The sequence below is a fragment of the Triturus cristatus genome, chromosome 2_1, assembly GCF_964204655.1.
Source record: "Triturus cristatus chromosome 2_1, aTriCri1.1, whole genome shotgun sequence".
NCBI lineage: Eukaryota > Metazoa > Chordata > Amphibia > Caudata > Salamandridae > Triturus > Triturus cristatus.
In genome coordinates, this window is record NC_140581.1 from 926,256,968 (window position 1) to 926,278,884 (window position 21,917).

Genomic DNA, 21,917 nt, shown 5'->3' on the forward strand with positions numbered 1-21,917 from the left:
CAATGATAGATTTCCAGTGTGCCTGGCAACACTTTACTGTACAATGTCCATTCACGGTCTTTACTCTCACTTTCATGAAGGAGTATGCATCAACCAAGTTGCTAACCTTGAGTCTATAATTTTTTTAAGGGTTTTAGTGATTTTGGTTTCACAAAGAATAAACAACGCATTGGTTGTGCTTACAATCCATCCATGCTAACAGCGCTATGGCTCTAACAAACTACATACAATGATATCAATGAAACAGTGCAATAATATTAGGCTGTCCCGTTTTCAGTGTTAATTTTTTACGGATTTCAGTGGAGTATTCACACTATATTTCAAACCTTTTGAAATCAGAGCTCATCAGTGTTCATTCAGCTGCAAAACCCACAAAATAAACAAGAACTATGTTTTTTCCAGTGTTTATAAAAAAAAAAAAATGTTTTTGTGATTGTTATAAATCACATATTTAACTTGAATAAATAATGGATGGTATGCAGTGGCAGTGTGTTTAATGGACTTTCGTTAGTCTGTTTTAAGCATAGAAGTCTGTGAATTGCACTCACACCTAATTGTTTTCCCAAGTAGCTCTTTATTAAGTTTTTGTTACTTCCATAAACATAGTGATCACCACATGAATGCAGTAGGGCAACAGGTTTACACAAGCAGTACAATTTATGTGCCCTTACACTTCCAGGCACCAATCTCGCAAGGCTCATAATGGAGCAAAATAGAAACGCAATCGAATGCTTACAAAAACAAAATGCACTCAGAGTGGTATCCATAGGACCTAGGAGCCACTCTGTTATTTACCGGATCCAACGTCGATGACACTAGAGGCAATGACCGAATAGGACCCTTACAAGAGGTCAGGGGCACATATTAAGGAGCTGTACAATGGCAACAAATGTGAAAGATAACTAAAAATGTCTCGGTCCCAATAAGGCTGTGGTGACGAGCGCCGTAGTGTGGTGTAGTATGTACCAGTTATCGTTGGGGCAGGCGGAGGGAAGCCAATTGCCAGGCTTCTGAGGGGGGTACCAATGAGAAGGATTCCGTAGGTGTCACCACCAGGAGTACAGTTGAGAAATCAGCAGGGTTACAGGCCCCTCCCCGGCGCCCAAGGTCCAGGGAGAATCAGTATGTTCAGGGGGACCACCGACTCTACCCTTAACGGGCTGGCAGGGACCGGTGAGCAAACACTTAGCTTCAGGGAGGTCTCACATCTATCTTAACCAACAATTTGTCACTATACGCACCCCAAGTGTCCAGAGACCATACCACCTCAGGCTGCGAGGGCAGTGATCTCAATGTCATCGTCTCAGCTAACACCCATCTAAGAAAGTCCTTCAACCATAGTGACAGCAATGTCGCTACAGCGCATTTCCAAGCCATTGCTATCAAGTGCTTCACTAAAAAGAACGCCAAGTCGATGAACCTGACAATGTATTTACTCCTATACATTCAAGCTGTCAGTCCCCAGGAGGGGAAAAAGCGGATGGCACTGCAGTCATTGAGAAATCAACATGCCCACTTACTATGGCGAGTCAGACTTCATCAGGGCGAGCAATTTTTAGGGCCTACTTGCTCGTTCTGGTGAGCTGACAAATAATAACTGTTCACTCAAATAGCGAATGAGCAATAAAGACGCCTTTAAATCTTGTTTTTTTTCTTGTCACATTTGCTCAGCATTCAGAGACAGATGTCAAAAGTCAGTTTATCTTCCTACATTTACTTTTCTTTCTCTGACTGAAGTTAGAGGATTTTCCAAAGTGAGTTGTGTTACAATCGTGCTGTGCAAAGCGTGTGAAATGAAAGGTTGTAAGATGTGAGACTTTTTTCTAACACAACATTGAAATAGCTAATAAGTGAACGGTACACACATTTAAAAATATATTTCAGTTATAAAGGCACATTTTTGTATTTGCATATAAAAAAGATTTTTATAGGGTGAAAACAAATCAGAATACTTTACTTAATGATGTGCAAATGATAAATATTTTTTCTGAAACTCAATTTCCAAACATTGTTTGTACGCTATATAGTTTTATCACTAAAACTGCGTGTTAGTGGGAAGGGTTGTGGCTATTTCAATGGAAAATGTGCTGTCTGTAAATAACAGTGCACGATCACATTATGCTTTAGCAATATATCTATTAAGTTGTGAAACATGAACTGGAAAATATCCCTGCCCTGCTCTGATGATAATGCTATTAGTGAACTAAGAGGCAAGTCAGGGGTCATGTGCACCCTATATGTGGGCTCATTTCCTATTATACATGGAGCAAACGTTTAGTCTAATAAACAAAAAATAAAAAAAAGTTTTTTTTGTAGAACAGAAAAACTGAACTCACATGCTCTTGTATTTGATAATGAAAAAAAGGTGGCGCCATAAAATAAAATATTTTTCTAGGATCACACAATGTGAGACCAGTTTACTGGTCAAGTACATTCCAGTTAGGCTGAGTAGATTATTCAAGTAGAAAACTGGCACTCATGAATCTCATATCTCTCCCTGAGGTCCTAAAAGGACATCATGAACTAGTGCTCATACAGGTTCCCCAACATGAGAACACCCACCTCTGTTCAGCCGCCCATGTTGTGATGGTGTGCAATCCTGCAAATTGCTGGGAGCGCGCACAGTGGTACGGCGGTGACATGCGGAACTGGGTCACGTTGCAGGGTCACATATCTATCTCAAAAGTGTTTAGCCACTCTAGAGAGGCACCCACCATCCGTGCGCCACGCCAAGGGCCCATGAGCCAACCTTGGATATGCTGCCCCTCCAAGTCCTGGACAATGCAAGCCTACTCCGGAGTGGGAACTGCAGCAAGCCATAGCATGGGCCACTGCAATTGCGAAGCAGCGTACAGTTCATATTGCGAGGTAACCATACCCCCCTTCTCCAGAGGAGTGAACAACACAAGCATGGCCACTCTTTTCCTCCAGGGGCCCCAGATCAATTTGGAAAGGAGTGAGTTCAATTCCTGAAATAAGTGCTAGGGTAGGGGGGACAGGCAAGGCTGAAAAATGGTAAAGCAACCAGGGCAACACCTGCATCTTTGCAATGGATAACCTGCCCGTTGAGGAGAGCGGTAAAGTGTTCCAGAAAGTCAGGGAGCAGTGCGTTGCCGCCAGAGCCCTTCCCTTATTGCCTCGATTAGATCTTGTTCTGCATAGTAAACATCAGCTCCAAGGAACCAGAACATGTCATATTGCTAAAGCAGACAAGAGTGGTGGGGACAATGTTCTACCTAAGGGTTTCTGCATAGAGGTAACAGACAGGACGTAGACCAGTTTACCTCAAGCAAGAGGCACCACCAAAAGCATCTAGCACCTCCATCACCCCAGGCAAATCCCAGGGGGATCCCAGAGAAATATTAACATGTCATCTGCATACATCAACATCACCTCCCAGACAATGCCACTCTGTATGTCCCATTGCAGGCCTCAATGGCAAATCAAGCCGACCAGCAGCTCCAGAGCCAGGGTAAAGATATGTGGGGGAGAGCGGACACCCCTGTCGAGTTCCCCTATGTAACCTAAATGGTGCTGAGATTTCCCTGCCGGTCCACATTTTAGCAACAGGTTCTGTGTATAGGAGATTGATCCACCACAATATCTCTGGACCCAGTCCCATGCACCTCAACACTCCACGCAAATAAGGACAACCCAGGTAGTCAAAGGCCTTTTCAATGTCCAACAAAAGGGTCACCCCTGGGGGCAACATGAGGCGAAATAGACGTTAGAGACAGTGGAACGTATTTCTCCTGGGAATACAGCCATTCTGGTCTGGGTGGACTAGACTGACGACATGCAACAACAGCCAATTCATTATAATCTTCCCAAGAACCTTACAGTCCATATTGAGTAGATGAGTAGAGACAGCGGACGATAGGTGCTCACCTCCAACATGTCTCCATCCGGCTTAGGAAGTACCACAATCAAAGCCTCTCTCAAGGACGCCTAAGGGCTTAGGTGAATGAAACAGCTGCAGGCGCTTCAGAGCAAGCGCAGCCAGGTACGCCGAATAAAACTTCACCGGAAGAGTGTATTTTATTGTGGATGCAAGTTTGTATGGCTTGGGGGGTGGGGGGTGGGGGGGGAGATGATCATTCAAGTTTGTCAGGGTTAACAGCATGTTGTAGATTTTGCATCCAGAGCTCTCCGTCCCAGTGAAAAGAACTATTATGTGAATTGGAGGGAGCTACTTGCATGTTGCTGAGCAATTGAAAGATTTAAGAGTTTTTTTGCAGAGCAGGTCTTTTCAATTATTGACAGGTCACAACCATTTGTTTACATTCTTGAAGGGAATGTCATTAAAGATCACAAACCAAGGTTGTGTTCTAAATCGCTCCAATATTATTTCAAATTATAACATATACCAGGTAGTAAAAATGTTACAGCAGATTTTCTGTCGAGATCTCCTATGTATGCTGTTGCAGGTGATGATTTTGGTGCAGGTTAGAAATGGATACTCTAGTTGGCAGTTGTTCACACCCTGTCTAATTAGGGACCTGGTCAGGGTAAGCGAGTCACACAGCCAAGATAGCACCTGCTATTGTCAAGGTCTCCTATGTATGCTGTTGCAGGTGATGATTTTGGTGCAGGTTAGAAATGGATACTCTAGTTGGCAGTGGTTCGCACCCTGTCTAATTAGGGACCTGGTCAGGGTAAGCAAGTCACACAGCCAAGATAGCCCCTGCTATTGCCACTGGTACCTTGGAACGAGCAGTAAGGCTTATCTCAGAGGCAATGTGCAAAGTATTTGTACACACACAGTAACACAGTGAAAACACTACAAAAGGAGTCCACATCAGCTTAGAAAAATAGCCAATATTTATCAGAATGAAACAAGACCAAAATGATAAAAATCTAACATACACAAGTCAAAATATCACTTTTAAAAGGCTAAGCAAGTTTAATCTATAGAAATCAATGGATGCGTTCGTTTTAGTAGAAAGCACCTTAGGTGCAAGGCACAGGGGAGGTGAGGTGCCAGAAAAGAAAAGCAATGCATAGGTTCCTTACTACACAGGGGAGGTCATACATTGGTTCCTTACTGTTAAGCAGGGGAGATGATGCGTTGGTTCCTTACTGCTAAGCAGGGGAGATGATGCATCAGCTCCTTACTGGCAGGGGAGGTGATGTGTCGGTTTACGGACACGCGGCCTCAGTTCTTTACTGCAGCACAGTGTCGATAACGAGTCAGTGTCGAGGAACGATGCGCCCAAAATCCAGTTTTGATGCGATAGTGGTGAAGCAGGAGCTGAATCACTTCAGATCACAAAGCAGGCACTACCCGATTCCTCAGCCGCGAAGCAGGTGCTGAGTAGGAGTCAGAGCTAGTGTCACGGCTGCTATGACACAGGGCTTGGGACTCACACTGCTGCGATTCTTCTGACATGCTACGACGGCGAGCCCGGGCATGCGGTGAAACCAGTGGTCGATGCTTCAAGTGGGAACCATGCTTCAGAGCATGCAGCGGCGATGCGCTGATCTTTTGCATAGGTAAGTCGAGAAAACAGGTACTGGGAGTCTATGCGTGGATTTTCTCCTTAAGATCACCAGGTTACACTTCCAAGGGCCCAGGAACTGAATTTGGCACCACTTGGCAAGTCAGGACTCTCATCGGGAGAGCCCAGGGACTGATAGGTGAAGTTTTTGATGGTTCAAGCGCACACAGGCCCTTGGAGAATCTTGGAAGCAGGATACAGAAAGCAAAGTCCAGTCCTTTCACTCTCAGGACAGAACGAGCAAGCAGAAGGCCAGCACAACCAAGCAAGAGGCAGAGTGGTAGTCCCTCCCTCAGGATTTAGTTCTTCTTCCTGGCAGAATGTCCTCAGTCCAGATGTGTTCTGATTTTGGGGTGTCAGAGGTCCAATACTTATACCCCATCCTGCCTTTGAAGCAGACAAACTTTAAAGGAAAGTATTTGCAGTAGCATAAGACCCTAACATGACTCCAGACACGATACATGGGGGTAAAGACAGCTTTGTGTAAAGCCAGGCAGAGCCCTATTCAGGTGCCAGTGACAACTCCTCCCACCATTCCAGATCAGGAAGGCCCATCAGCTTGGCGATGGCCCATCAGGGTATGCAAGGAACACCTCAGCTCCCTTTGTGTGACTGTCTAGAGTGAATCCACAAGAGCCCAGCTGTCAGCCAACCTAGACGTGTATTCTACAGACAGGCAGAGGCACAGAATGGTTAAGCAAGAAAAGGGGCGTTTTCAAACATGCAATTTAAAAACCAATTTCACCCAAAGATGTGATTTTAAATTGTGAGTTCAGAGACCCGAAACTCCAAATCTGCTCCCAAAGGGGAATTGCACTTAAAACATATTTCAAGACAATGCCTATGGGAGAGATAGTCCTTGCAATAGTGAAAAACGAAATTAGCAGCATTTCACTATAGGACATGTAAAACACACCAGTACATGTCCTGCCTTTTAAATACACTGCCTTGGCCACCTTAGGGGTGACTTACATGTAGTAAAAGAGAAGGTTTGGGTCTGGCAAGTAGGTTATGGTATGTTAAATGAATTTATATAGCTCTACGTACAGCCAAGGGTGTCTTGGTGCTGACAGCTAAGCATAGTATGGGAAAGTGGTGGAAACTTGCCACGTCCAAATGGCTGTTTGAAACTGCACTCAAAGACACTGCAGTGGCAGGTCTAACACATGTTTGCAGGGCTACTCATGTGGGTGGCACAATCAGTGCTGCAGGCCCATTAGTAGCTTTTGATTTAAAGGCCCTGTGTCCACCTGGTGCACTTTACTTGGAAATTAGTAGTAAATCAATCATGTATAAACCAATCAACAATACAATTTAGACAGAAGGCATATGCACTTTAGCACAGGTTGGCAGTGGTAAAATGCCCAGACTCCTAAAACCAACAAAAACAGGTCAGTGAACATAGGAGGAAGAAGGCAATAGGTTTGGGGATAACCCTGCAAAAAGAGTCAAGTCCAACAGTGTAGATGATGATGAAGAGTGGATAGCTAAGGTTGATGCTTCTTTAACAGGAGGGTTTTCAAAAGAGGAATGGTTTGTTGAACTAGAGAATGACAGAGTTTAGAGAGTGGTTTTTAACTACATAGTAAAGGGTTGGCTTAAAGAAAAAAATCTTCTGCATAATATCCAACCATGTATTAAAATATCAGATGCATTATTGTTGGAAAAAACATCATGATGATGCGGGGAGACAAATGTATCCTGCCAGTTGGCCTGAGGTCACAGATTATTGTTTTAGGTCATCCAGGTCAAATTGCTATGAAAAGAAGAATTTGCAATGCATTTTAGTGGTGATCTATGGACACTCAAATATCGGAAGTGGGTAAGAGTTGTGTGTGGTAAGCTCAACCAGTGACAAGGCTATGAAAACATATACTCGTCCTTGTCAGCCTGTTGAATTACCTGATGGACCTTAGATCAAACTGCTAGATGATTTTGTTGGACCTTTCCACTGGTTACCTGGGCAATACAGATTTGCTATTGTTTGGGCAGGCTATTACAGTAAATGGTGGGAAGCTGAATTTATGGCTGATCCCAATACTGCAGTGGTCATTACCTTTTCCCAAAAGATATTTGCCACTAACCGCAGGGCTGACTGCAGTCTGTGTTCATGGTACAGACACTTTGGATAGTTTATATGTGAAAAGCAAACCATACAGGTTGCTAGACCCAGTCCGTAAGTGCATCAAGGAAGTGATGGCCAAACTTTTAGACCTCTGTGCAGTGAATGCTAGTACATTGGTACAAGTCCCTATGCGGGGTTGAAGAATCTGCACTTTTCCCGCAACTCAGACGTAAGCGAGACCTTTTCTAGGTCTCACCAGTCATGGTAGGAACTTTGTGGGAAGCTATGGAACTATAGTTGCCAATTATACAAACCTGGTATCCAAGAAACAAAAAAATCAAGGTGACCGGGACTCAGATTATCAGTAGAACTTGGATCACCTGAACACTACACTATACAATACACCAGTTTTGTAAGCCCACGACTAATCAACACCTCATTGTGTAGACTGATGGTTCCGACAATGGAGTTAGAGCAGTTCTGTGATATCATCATAGGTCTTCCCATAGCTGGCAATGGGCTGGTGACCTTGGTAATTTCAGGAATCTTTATCCTGTTTTCCCTAGTAAGAGATCTTTTTTTCAGGGATTAATGGGACAGCTCTCACTGCCTGTTAAAAACACTTGCAGAGTCAACATGCTCCTAGGTACCTAGTCATGAACAGAGGAGCATGACAGGAATGTATCATCAAAGGAACTGGAGAATGTCATCAATCGAAAGAAGAGGGGAGATTTGGAAAACATAGTTATAGAGCAGACATCAGTGTACTTTGAGGAACAGGCCGCTCCAAGCATGGAGGACGGGGTGTAAGCACTGCCTCATATCTCGATTGTAAGCATTAAGAGTTAGGGAATGTGTGGATCAGAGGGAGCTATGAGTGTAAAAGCTGGGATGAGAAGCTCTCCAATCTCCTGGCTGACACTTTGGACTAGGAACTGTGTGATGTAGGTAGTCGCTACTTTGCCAATCCAATGACGGCTCCGTTCGAGAGCCTCATGGGAAGCAGTGAAGGCTCAACAGTTATTTGATGGTCACCCCGAACTCTCTCCACTTCCCCCAGTGGTGAGGGTATGCTAGAGACACCCTACCACCTCTACTTTCTGGACTGCGGGACGAAAACACATGTTGATGAGATTAATACACAAATGTGTCCATATTCAATGGCAGATCAGCCACTTCAGATGAGGGAGATGAAATAGCAGACTGTAAGAATTGCTGCCATACCTTGGTAGAGTCAATAGCAGAGCAAGAATGGCTTCCGCCAATGAGATTTCCTTCCAAAGGAACCAAAATAGGCTGCATTTAATGCTGGAGATACAGAAGTCCAATATGTCAATTTTGGACAATTTAACCTTAATTGCTCTCCTATAAGTCTAATCCTACCCGACCCCTCCATGAAAGATTTAATTGCAGGACAATGTACTATTAATAAGTCCAGTCAAACTATATGGAGAAATTGAGCTTCATATTACCCATGTCCGCTGTAATGAAGTTAGAGGCTTAGAATTAGTTGTTTTGAACATGTGCTGAAAATAGAGGTATTGTGTTTTGTGGGCTGCAATTACAGTAGCTAAAAAATAAACTGCTGAAATGATTAGAGACCAATGTACAAGGCCAGACATAGGATTCAATCCAGCAATTTCTGGTTTGATACTATATTTTAGCAGTCACCAATCAAGATTTAGCCACTTATTCTAGATGTAGCCTTTCATACTTTAGTTAGCACGGACATGCATTAGATACTAAGGCCCTAATTATGATATTGGTCGAAGTTGCCTCTGACCTACACCGTTTAAGTGTGGGAACCGACCGACCATAGGTCAGCGGTTCCGAACACTATTATAATGCGGCCGCAAAACTCCCATTTTCCTATGAGAGCTCGTGCAGCGGTCGGAAACCGGCAGATGCACAAAGTCCTATAGAGCAATGGGAGTGTCTGTAAATCCATACGCGGCGTGGTAGGCACCTCATGGTGCCTGACACATGGTGCAGGGATTTACAGGGGGCACCATAAGTGCTCCAAACAGGAGGCTGCAGAGGCATGGGGCCCTGCTAGGGGACCCCAAAGTAGCTATCCGACAGGCTTTTCATGTTGGAAAGCCTGACATAAAAAGCCGACATCATAATGCCAACGGCGGAAACGCAGTCCGTGGGGGATAATGTGCGGCCTCCGACTGGTCGACGGGCTCCTTGAGCCCATTGGAAGCCAGTCAGTCCAACCAGCCTTTTTAAACTCCAACTGCTTACATTGTAATTTGGCGGTCGGACTTAAAAACAGGGATGTCGGTCAGAAAGCCTCCGACCGCACCAACATCTTAATCAGCCCCAAAATATTTTGAGGATTTTTTTTTTTAACACACACTGTTCCATTTGACTTGGATAAACCAGAAATGTGACTGCGTACAATGTAATTTACCTAACACCAAAATACCAAAAAGCTTGCTACAAACCTGGTTCTACAGGACCTGGCTGAAGGAAGCTCCTAAAGGCAATCGAATTTAAATTCTTGTTGATGCGGAGGGTGTCCAAAATGGGCTTCCAGTCAGCAAGCTTAATTCGATCTCCATTTATATCAAGGATGCCATGACGTAAATTGGCTTTTACAGCTGGTAATGGAACGGAGTCTTGAAGGACACAGAGGTATTCATAATGGGCCTGGAAGTCAAAGGCACCCTGCCGACGTATTTGGACAGAATCAATCATTTCTCTAAGAATATGGATGAGACTTTGAGCTGTGAAAGAAAAATAAATAAATTACTTTAGGACAAAGTAGGCTTATCTTGCTGGACAAATAACATTTCATTGTGAACAGTAGAGGAACTGTCCACCGTTTATTGCCTTCTGACTCGAACCATTAAGATTAATAAGCAGTAGCGGAAATTATAAAGGTAAAAAACTGGTAAACCTGGAGGTTAAGAAACCTTAAGAAAGGCAACACTGAAAGGATACATTAGACATAGGTCACTAAATGAAAACAATTCATAACGTTAGGTATCAGATCAGCCGCCGTCGTGCAGGTAAGAGCAGTGAGGCCGAGTTGGAGGGGGTGGGGATTCGACAGACAACCACACGAGGGAAAATTAAATAAATAAGTAATTAATTTTCCCTCGTCGTCTGTCAACCCGTCCTACACCTTCCCCCCCCCACTCCTACCCGGCCCCACCACCCTACCAATCTCACCTGCATGGGCCACGGCTGTATCAGATTCAAGGGAACAGAACACTCATTCCAAACAATCTATGTACTTCCAATTGAGGAACATCTGGAAAAAAGAATGCAACGGCATTTACATTTTCACAACAAATCTGCTTTACAACACACACCCTCCCCAACCTTTCTACAGGTGTTTGTAACCCACGAAAGGAACACAATAAAACTTTTTCTAAGGAATAACACCCGACGAGTCGCAATGACTTCCATTAATGAATCAGACACGCAGGAAAGTTCTCAAACATGTTATTGCAATAATGTAAATAGGTAGATATAGAAAGTTCTACATTCAGTAATAGGTATGTTTCTGAAAGAACACATCTTGCTTTCATCAAGCACTCACTGATCACTTGCATCATTCTTGGAGCATTTATTTTAATGAATGTCTTCACTGTTCCTCAAAAATGTATTACATTTATAAAGACAAACACAAGGCCTGAAGATAGCCTGCAAGATACCTCATTTTGTGGTATTATGAAATAGCACATTTAGAGTTGATATGACTGCTACTGTTCCCTTTGTTTACCTTTCCCAACATTTTAATGTAGGGCTGCTTGCTATATACGAATACCAGAGCAATTTGTAGTTCACAATTGTGTAGTTGTGAGAAGGATCTCCTCCAGTAATGAAGAGAGGGTATTGAAAGGGGATCAGAGAGAAAAACAGTGGATAGGCCTTTAAGAGGCCCTCATTTGAATTATTTAAACATGGAAGGATAGTATGTTGAACCAGAGTTCAATAAATTAAGTATCTATACAGGAAAAAACAATTTAGTGTTTTGACTGCAACAGAACAGGATACATTAGACATAGGTCACTAAATGAAAACAATTCATAACGTTAGGTATCAGATCAGCCGCCGTCGTGCAGGTAAGAGCAGTGAGACCGAGTTGGGGGGGTGTGAATTCGACAGACAACCACACAAGGGAAAATTAAATAAATAAGTAATTAATTTTCCCTCGTCGTCTGTCAACCCGTCCTACACCTTCCCCCCCCCCACTCCCACCCGGCCCCACCACCCTACCTATCTCACCTGCATGGGCCACGGCTGTATCAGATTCAAGGGAACAGAACACTCATTCCAAACAATCTATGTACTTCCAATTGAGGAACATCTGGACAAAAGAATGCAACGGCATTTACATTTTCACAAGAAATCTGCTTTACAACACACACCCTCCCCAACCTTTCTACAGGTGTTTGTAACCCACGAAAGGAACACAATAAAACTTTTTCTAAGGAATAACACCCGACGAGTCGCAATGACTTCCATTAATGAATCAGACACGCAGGAAAGTTCTCAAACATGTTATTGCAATAATGTAAATAGGTAGATATAGAAAGTTCTACATTCAGTAATAGGTATGTTTCTGAAAGAACACATCTTGCTTTCATCAAGCACTCACTGATCACTTGCATCATTCTTGGAGCATTTATTTTAATGAATGTCTTCACTGTTCCTCAAAATTGTATTACATTTATAAAGACAAACACAAGGCCTGAAGATAGCCTGCAAGATACCTCATTTTGTGGTATTATGAAATAGCACATTTAGAGTTGATATGACTGCTACTGTTCCCTTTGTTTACCTTTCCCAACATTTTAATGTAAGGCTGCTTGCTATATACGAATACCAGAGTAATTTGTAGTTCACAATTGTGTAGTTGTGAGAAGGATCTCCTCCAGTAATGAAGAGAGGGTATTGAAAGGGGATCAGAGAGAAAAACAATGGATAGGCCTTTAAGAGGCCCTCATTTGAATTATTTAAACATGGAAGGATAGTATGTTGTACCAGAGTTCAATAAATTAAGTATCTATACAGGAAAAAACAATGCAGTGTTTTGACTGCAACAGAACAGGATACCAGCAAGTCAGTTTTTAGTCCATTATGGTACATAAAAAGAAGGTAACCGCCAACGTGTGAAATTACTTTTTTGTACTGGGGAGAAAGAAAAAGGCAATCTCACAGTTATATACAGCGACGATTGGACTAACAAAATAGAGCTGACTGACTTAGAAAGGAGGTGGCTGAGGGACTTGGGTAAAGACCTTGAAAACAAGGAACGAATATTGATATTAGACCACACTACAAAAATTACCAAAAAAAATGCTGGATGTAAACTATTCCATTTTACTATATTACACAGGACATATGTAACATTGAAACACCTCAGAATTATATATTCTCTACCCTCAACTGAATGTCCACGACGCAGAGATGAAAATGTTGACTACTAGCATATGCTATGAGCAGGTCCTGTCATACAATTCTTGGGGAATAAACACTAATATACAGAAGTAACAAACATATCTAATCTAAGCATTACAGAAACATGCCCCTATGCTTAAAACGTCTCGCTCCAAGACTCCGAAAGCAGCCTCCAGATTTGTAGACTTCCCATTACTACTAGCAAAAAAATGAGATATTAACATACTGGAGGTCGTGTAGTATATCAGCCATCATAAAATGGCAAAACAAAGGGCAAAATAGGCTATTAAGAGAAGAGAGCCATTAAGTATGGACAGGAGAAGAGGCCTCACAGATGAAACAATAGTCTACGCCTAGGAGATTCTTCTAGTAACGTGAAAGCCAACTAAAAACAGAAATTAATTGAGAGAAGCGAACCTATTAAGAAATTCGAGGTTGTACAAAACATAAGACAGAAGATGAGGAAGCATTCAAACAATCTCAAAACTACAATAAAATACTCAATAACGCTAACAGGCCAACTCCCCATGTAAAATTCAGTTACATAAAGCCTGTCTGACTCACAAAAGAAAATTCAGCCTAAACTAACAACAAAAAGAAGGCAGTGATAACTGATGAAATAAGAGAACATGGACATCCACCAACACATAAATGATAAGATATGAGACTTAAAGCTGTATCATTATTATGTTAATGTTCAATAATTTAGTTATTTAAGGGCTGGACCATAACAGGAAGCTTGAAGTCACAAGTGCATGAATACTATAACCTGTTGATGGCAGGTATTGTGCCATATTCCTGCTGTCACACTCAATAGATACAGTAATTAAAATTGAAATACAATTTATGGACCATGTTCTCAATAAAATAAAATTAAAAAAATAAATAAAAAGAAGATTAGGACCTTGGATGTAGTACTCTGATGACTCAAAACACAGAGTAGGCTCCATACTGGTATTTAAAAAATACCCCTAACAAATTTAAATAAACCAGGCAGAGTAATTTGAGATTGATCTTGATCAACACTCTAAGTCAGTGTAGATGGCATATGGCAACCGAAACAGACATGTCTGGGTTGCTGCTGAAGAACCGGGCGGATGGTAAATTCACCCTTTCTAAAATATTCAGATATATGACAGCTCTACAAGTATGTCAATCGTATGGTAACGCATGGATATAACATGTGCAAGGACAGCTGACACTCAATAGGAGGAATGTATATATTTGAAAACCTGCTTCATCATTCCCAGATGGAAGCAGCAATTCAGAATTACATGGATAAGATGCGTTGAGAGGTCATACCAATAGTTTTTATTTATCAGATGGAATCAAGGGTGTGCAACAGCGGCTGACCAGTAATCGGGCACCCACAGGTTGCTTGTATATCTGACTTTCATCCAAGTGATAAAGTTAGCAGAATAGTTGTTATAAGTGTCTTGGGCCCATGTAGGAGCTTGTGCCATCCACATCTTAAAAAGAAGTCTGAGATTAATAAAATAGCTAATTTGCATAAGAGGGTGGGTATAACTTTAAAGAAGAATCAAGGGTGCTGTGGTGAACACTAAAGAGCATCAGAGGTTGTGTCTAAAAAGGGGCAAAGCTACAGTGTAGGTCCAGTTGGAGAAGTAAGAATGGCATCAGGTCAGAGCAAAGCCTCTAAACATGGGCTTCATCCATTGTGGTCAAAATCGCCAAAAAGGAACACCAATTTTCAGGCTCCACCATCGCCCTTCCTATAAGCAAAACATGTCATTTACACAATGTACATTCAGAAATTGTCAAAACTAGAAACCTCAAATATAGAAAATGTGGAATTCCAAGTTTGTGAAATGTACATACATAGATTCTAAATTTTAAAAAGACAAGTTGGGGATAATTTTACACTGAAATGCGGGCCAAGCATTATTTCGCACACCTATGCATTGGTTAGGGGAATGTTTTGTAGATTTACTAAAGTTAAAAAAGCCTCAGATTTTAAAAATGACTGAACATATGTATGATGGTCCCTTAAATAAAGGCTCTCTTCCGTTCCATTAGCTTCACACTAGTCTCAAATTTTGCAATCTATAGAGGCCTGCATGTCTTCAAGTTTCAACTATGTAAGCTTTGTTTGATTTAGCTGCCACCCTAACTGTCCAAGCCACTACCCTTGAGGTATTTGGAAGGGGATGGGAAGGTGAAGGTAGCACCTTTACTCCTAAATTTCTTGACTTTTTAGTTTTAATGTTGAAGCCATCGTTAACATACTAGTCAATCTTAACTCGCTTAGAGTTGAGGAGCAGATCTGCTGGCACTCATTCCTACGGCAAATTGTGAGCAAGATGCAGTTGCTTGTGCCAGTTTGCCCATTCCTCGGTTGCCTAAACAATGCTGTCCTGTTATGTAGTGTGTATTTATATAATGCAGTGGGTCTTCACCTGTGGTCTGAAGATCCCTGGGGGTTTGCAGGGCCTACTCAGTTGTTCCGCGAATGTTTTACAAAAGTAAACAAAGTATACACAAATAAAGAAGCAGAACTGAGCATTTGAATCCTTTTTCTATATTTGATAGTGAATTCACAAAACATTTCAATATTTCGCCAATTGTTAGTTGTATACTTGTTTTTTGCATTTTTGTGTATTGTTTTGAGGTCCAAGTCATAGAAACTGTTTATGCCGGTGGTTTTCGGGTTCTAGCAATGATTCAGTGAGGGTCCACAGAAGTCAAAAGGTTAAGAACTGCTGGTATGGTGCACAACTCACAGGGGAGGTGAAGCCTGTTCCCACAACTCACCCGGGAAGTGAATCCTGCTTCTGAATGTAACCCTTGCTCTCACCTGTGCCCTATTTGAAAACAGGGTGCAAGAGTAGGCGGCAGATGATCCACTGCTCTGTGGCTCGCACCATTCTATAGATCATAGAGGAGGATAAGCTGCCATCAACATCTTTGCCCTGTTGCGAATTACGAACTAGATGCAGGAATGGATGCCAGTTTACTAACTCATTAATTGCCATCACAATACAGGGAGCCGTAGAGGTGCAAAGCAGCTGGCATCTGCTCCTGTGGTATGTCAGCGATATTTTGCAGGCGTTACTTCAAAGGTCGTTACAGCAAGAGTTTTTACTTCGCATCCGTTTTCTAAAACATTTTACTTCACAGGTAACATATATAATAAATACAATGTTTGGCATTTTTAACATTCAGGGAGGCGTATTGTATAGGCATTGTAAAACGTTTTTAGGGTTGAAGGTTCAGAGATGGGTAGTGTGTAGGGGCAGTAAGGATTTTTAAGGTCTCAGGGATGGTTTGTTTATGGCTAGTAACAGATTTTTCAAGCCTCTAGGTGTGGTAGTGTATAAAGGACAGTGAGGAGTTTTTAGGGTTCAAGGATCGTAGTGTAAAGGGGTAGTATAGGGTTTAGGAAAGGAAAGTAAATTAGGCATAGTAAGGGGTTTTAGGCCTCAAGGATTGGTAGTGAATGGGATAGTAGAGAGTTTTTAGGGTTCAGGGGTGGGTAGCGTATTGGGGTGGAAATGGGTTTTAGTTTTCACGATAGCGTATTGGGGCAGTAAGGGGGGTTCAGGGATGGTTAGTATTAAAGGGATTTTAGGCACAACAATGGCTTGTGTTTAGGAGTAGTAAGGAGTTGTCGGTAGTAAGGAGTTTTTAGGGTTACAGTGATGGGTAGTGTACTGGGACAGGAAAGGGGTGTTAGGGTGCAAAGATGAGTAGTGCAAGGGATAGTAAAGGAATGAGAATGCATACATAAGTTTTATATCAACAAAAAATTAAAATTTGAAAACGATTCGGGCTCAAATGCGCCGACCAATCTACTAAATTTGGAGCTCCGAAAGTAAGTCCATATCCAACTGGTTGTTGTTGCTGTTGTTGAGTGGGGTGGGATTCCATATCTGCCATGTTGGAATTGGCACTTAACACTAGGGTTTTCGGCATTACTTTAAAATAGGATCTTAAAGAAGGAGTCACTTTAATCTTATACTCAGTGTTATCTCCTTCTAGATTATTTTTTCGACCTCTGACCTCTTTATGCAATGGACCTCCCCTGGGTTTTACTACTTTTACTTCTCTTTTAGGTACCCTGCGCTCTTTGACACATTTAACCAATTTCACCTGCGACTCAGAAACTCCCAATTTACTTCTGCATTCCTCACCCGCGCTTCTCAGAGCATACCTAGAGATAGCAATCGGTTTTAAACCAACCACATTATCTCTTTCTTTACTTTCTGTGCATTCTGTGCTTACTTTATTGCTTACTTTATTGTTGGATGCCTGACGCTTGATTTTCACAACAGGGGCCTCTGCAAGTTTACAAGATTGTGCTTCCGTAATGCCAGCAAAGGGGGGCTCAATATCAATATCTTCTATCTCCTCCTGCCTCTCTGTACTATTACGGGCCCCCCTCCACTCCCCCGAAGGAAAACCCTTGCCGCTACCCGGCGCCCTCTACGGAGCTCCAGAGCCGCTCTCTGTCACGGCTGCTCTGCCGTGGATGCACCAACACCTACTTCTGCCGTAGAGATCTAACCCCACCTCAGCCACAATCCCCCAAGTCCGGCTACCCCCAAATATCTGCCAACACATAATTTACTGACTTAAGTGCAGCAATAGCAGCAATAGCAATGGCAAAGTACAAGAGAGTGAGTACGGCAAACGCTCACCCAGAGACAATGGCCATAGTCACAGCGCACTGCTGCCTTCCACCTTCCAGCCGCCTTACAGCGTTCTCGGGCAAAACTCACTGCGAAAAAACCCCAGGTTTCAAACCCGCACCCGCCTCTCTCTCGGACGGCAGATTGCAGGAATCAGCCGGTCTCCAGCAACTCCGAGCTCCGCTCGCAACAGTTACACCCGTTCTGACCTGGAGCGCGATCTTCGCTTTTCCGCTTCCCGCTGCCGCCGTCAATCATCTCTCATCACTCGGGCTTAATCCTGCTTATCGGCTCCGGACGCCGACTTACACACTGGTTTCGTTAGACTCTTCTTCATGGCCGGAAACCGAAACCACAGCCGGAATCCACGTTAACTACACTGCTCCCCTTGAAAACTCCTGCAGCACACCTCAGTGTTCACCCGTGACCAGCCGCCTTGTTTTCCCCCATTTGAGCCCGAATCGTTTTCAGGTACTGACCCCAGAGTTGGGGGGACTGGAGGGACCTGCGGAAGGTGAAGTTTCCATAGATACTGGTATTGCTTCTTTGGCCCAGTCGCCCCGTGAGTCACAGGATTTACAGGATGGAACTCGAAAAAGTAAAGCAAGTCAGCCCGAACAACTACTGGGGCATCAGCATAGGTCTGCGCAGAATGAGAAGGGCTCCGTCGTCGATAATGTTGAGAATGGAGAACTTCCGATCAGTAGTCTCATCGCCTCTCTCACGCTTGAGATTCGTAGCAGATTTTAAGTTTCCGAGTTAAACCAGGGAGAAATAAAATCTGCTTGTGATGTGCTTCAGAAAAAAATTGATGATTTAAGTGGAAGGACTCTAGCTTTAGAAGCTTTAAGGCAACGGTGCAAGTAAACAGAAATGAAATTGAAAATTTGAAAGTAAAAGAGCGAGATCAGGAAGAAAGGAAGGAGAGGTTGAAGAATTTCCAGAGGCGAAATAACTTAAACATTTTGAGACTTCCTGAGGGTAATGAAGGTAGTGATATTAAGTTTTGTTGTACAATTGTTCAAAAAGGAGTTTCAGCTGGAGGAATCGGAAGAGGAAATAGCAAGAGATATCCAAAGGGTCCATAGAGATCCATTTAGGCTGAGTGCAAACAGGTCCAAACCAAGGAGGATTCTAGTTAATTTTCTTTTGTACTCCTTAAAAGAAAAGATCCTTGTCAAGGCATTAAAGAGTAAATTGGTTGATCTAGACGGGATAAAAATTGAAATCAGATCAGACCTCTCAATAGTAACATCTAACAGGCAATGGGACTTGGGTAAAAGAATTGAGCCCTTGAGAAAGTTAGGGGCTTCGGTCGGTTAAAGTTCCCAGCTATGCTTAAAGTGATGTTAAACAACAAAATGCATTCTTTTCGATTTGTGGAGGAGGTAGATAAATTTATAGAGGAGCGCCAATCAGAGGTCTAGTAAGAAGATTTTGTTTAACTGCTCAACTCTGTTTAAAATTGTATGTACTAAATTAGAAACCGTATGCACACTTCCGGGTTCTCCCATATGGCCCTGTTGGCCATGGGAAGTTGGTTAGGGTTTTCCAAGGGTGGGGATGCAAGTTGGGGGGAGCACAGGGTGGGGAGCATAAAGGGAAAAAAAATTAAAAAAAATCCTCAGATGTCCTGCTACACACCAAGTTAGTCAGCAATACTATCCCTGTTTTTTTTTTAGTTCTGTTTTGTTCTCTTTTTGCTTCTTAAGGGAGGTCTAGAAGTTAGTTTAATGAGATAACATTTTTAGCATGGAATGTAAACGGGCTTCGGGTAAAGAGTAGGAGAGATAGGATAATGTTGTATTTAAAAGAATGTCCTGCGCAAGTCATCATTTTGTTAGAGACTCATCTTACAGAAGAAGAAAGTACTTTAAATCACAGAGGTGGATCGCACATGCTGTTTACTCTAGGCAGACATTGGTTACGAAGGGGGTAGCATTATTGATTAAACAAGGGACAAATATTTCAATAGAAAGAAGTGTCTCTAATAGTGCAGGAAGGTGGCTGGTGGCAAAGTTAAATATCACCGGTCAAACCTTTACAGTGGTAGGGTATTATGGTCCGAATCAGGACGATATAGGCCCATTAGATGAGTTGGCAAATGAGATTTTAGGTTTTCCAGATAAGATTATAATGGCAGGAGATTTTAATACTGTTCTGGATTATAAAGTAGACAGATCCCAACATAGTAGAGCGGCTTTCAATCCTAAAATGTCATCTAGAGTTCGGATGTTGATGGCTCAGTGTGGTCTTTGTGATATATGGAGGTGTATGGCAGGCTCGCAACCTGGTTTTACTTACTATAATAAAAAGTATAAACATAAATCTCGTATCAACTACTTCCTGATAGACAGGGTACTTAAAGATGTGGCAGTTGAAGTTAATCACTTGGGAGTACACCTGTCTGATCATTCAGCCATTCTCCTTCATTTGAGGTTAGGAGAGAGGAGTGTAAGCTCCAGGTGGGTGCTTGACCATACTATTCTATTGGAAGAGGAGGTTATTGAGCATACGGTAGAATTTTTCGACAGAAATTTAGGTTCAGCTAAAATTGGCACAGTTTGGGATGCTTATAAAGCTTGTTTGAGGAGTAGGCTGGGCAATCTAGTGGCAAATAAGAGACGAGTTTACTATGGCGAAGTATCAGGATCGGAAGAACGGATTCAGAAGGCAGAGAGGGCTCTGAATAATCCAGGCCGACCGGTGGAAGAAGAGAGGTTGCTAGCCGAAATTATGAATCTAAAAGCAGAGTTGTCAGGAGTTATGAGCGAGCGTGTCAGAGAAAGGTGGAAGGCCAGCCAGCTGGCACACTTTGAAAATGGTGAAGGCTGTGGTAAACTATTGGCATGGAAGGTGAAGAGTGATCGGGTTAGAAATCTCATAAAAGAAATCACTTGTAATGATTCAGGGGCAGTCTTGAGTGACAGCCAAGGGATTAGTTCGGCCTTTTTCAGTTACTTTGGGAAAGTATATGAAGAACATTTGGTAATAAATGAGGAGGTTGTGTCACCCTGGCTAGAGCATCTTGAGCCTCTTCCGGACGAGGTAATGGAAGCCCTAGATGATGAGATTACTTTGGAGGAACTTGAAGAAGCAATAAGGAGAGGGAAGCGCGGGAAGGCGCCAGGGCCAGATGGCCTTCCTCTTGAGGTTTATACGGTTCTGGCTGGGACCATAATTCCCATTTTTAGACAACGTTTAAATACAATATTCCAGACAGACACTGACTTTCCTGATTCGTGGAAGGAAGCACTATAACTAATTCTAAAACCTGGGAAAACCCCCAAAAAAGTTGACTCCTATAGGCCCATTTCTCTGCTAAACGCAGACTATAAGGTGTTTGCCAAGGTTATGGCAGGAAGGTTGAATGGCTATATGTCTCAAATGGTTAATGAAGATCAAAAGGGGTTTATAAAAGGACGGGCGTTGAAAGAGTTGACATACTCATTGATTGGCTCTATAGATATGGCAACTGCCTATGGCCTGCCCTTGGCAGTGATAGCGTTAGACGCGGCTAAAGCGTTTGACCGAGTTAATTGGGCCTTTCTGCTGAAGGTGGTTAAACATTTTAATTTAGGTTCTAAATTCCGTAGAGTATTAAGCAATATCTATGCCGCTCCGGAAGCTAGAGTGTTGGTCAATGGGATGTTGACCTCCCCAGTTAAAATCATGAGAGGGACCATGCAAGGATGTCCGCTCTCACCGCTATTGTTTGATCTTTATATCAAACCACTGGCCAGAAAAATTAAAAGTTGTAATAGTATTGTGCCCTTTGAGTTTAACGGTTGGATAAAGAAGGTCGGGCTCTATGCAGATGATATTTTAATCTTCACGACGAACCTCCCAAAAACTATGAAGGCTAAAATGGAATTAACAACCGAGTTTGGCAAAGTATCCGGCTACGACATTAATAAAGATAAAACAGAAGTGATGAGCTGGAATATGGGCGAGATGGGGGATTGCTGTTAAAAGAGAAATCAGATATTTGGGGGTAAGGATTACCCAAAATATTGCCGATCTTACTAAAGTCAATTTTGACCGGGTTAGAAAAGAGATCTGTGCCAGTATTCAGGGGTGGATGGATCTTCTCTGTTTGGCAGAGTGAATCTAGTTAAAATGATTTTGCTTCCGAAATTATCCTTTTTGTTTGATTCTATCCCCCTATCATTTAGAAAAGAATGGTTTCTTAAGTTACAGGGGGATATAAGTTCATTTATTTGGGCATCAAAAGTGTTGCGAATCTCCTGGCGTAAATTAAGGCGGAGGCTGTTAAAGGGAGGTTTA

General features: G+C 42.5%; 1 protein-coding gene across 4 annotated transcripts in view; it reads right to left on the reverse strand.

Annotated features, from left to right (window-relative positions):
• Positions 1–21,917, reverse strand: part of CEP78 (centrosomal protein 78) — a 428,004-nt gene that overhangs the window by 402,950 nt on the left and 3,137 nt on the right. For all 4 annotated transcript variants that reach the window (XM_085633291.1, XM_085633307.1, XM_085633281.1 and 1 more), the window contains exon 2: positions 10,014–10,295. In XM_085633291.1, coding sequence (XP_085489417.1) covers positions 10,014–10,266 — 253 coding nt within the window. In that variant the 5' untranslated portion in view covers positions 10,267–10,295. The remainder of the gene's footprint in view (positions 1–10,013; positions 10,296–21,917) is intronic.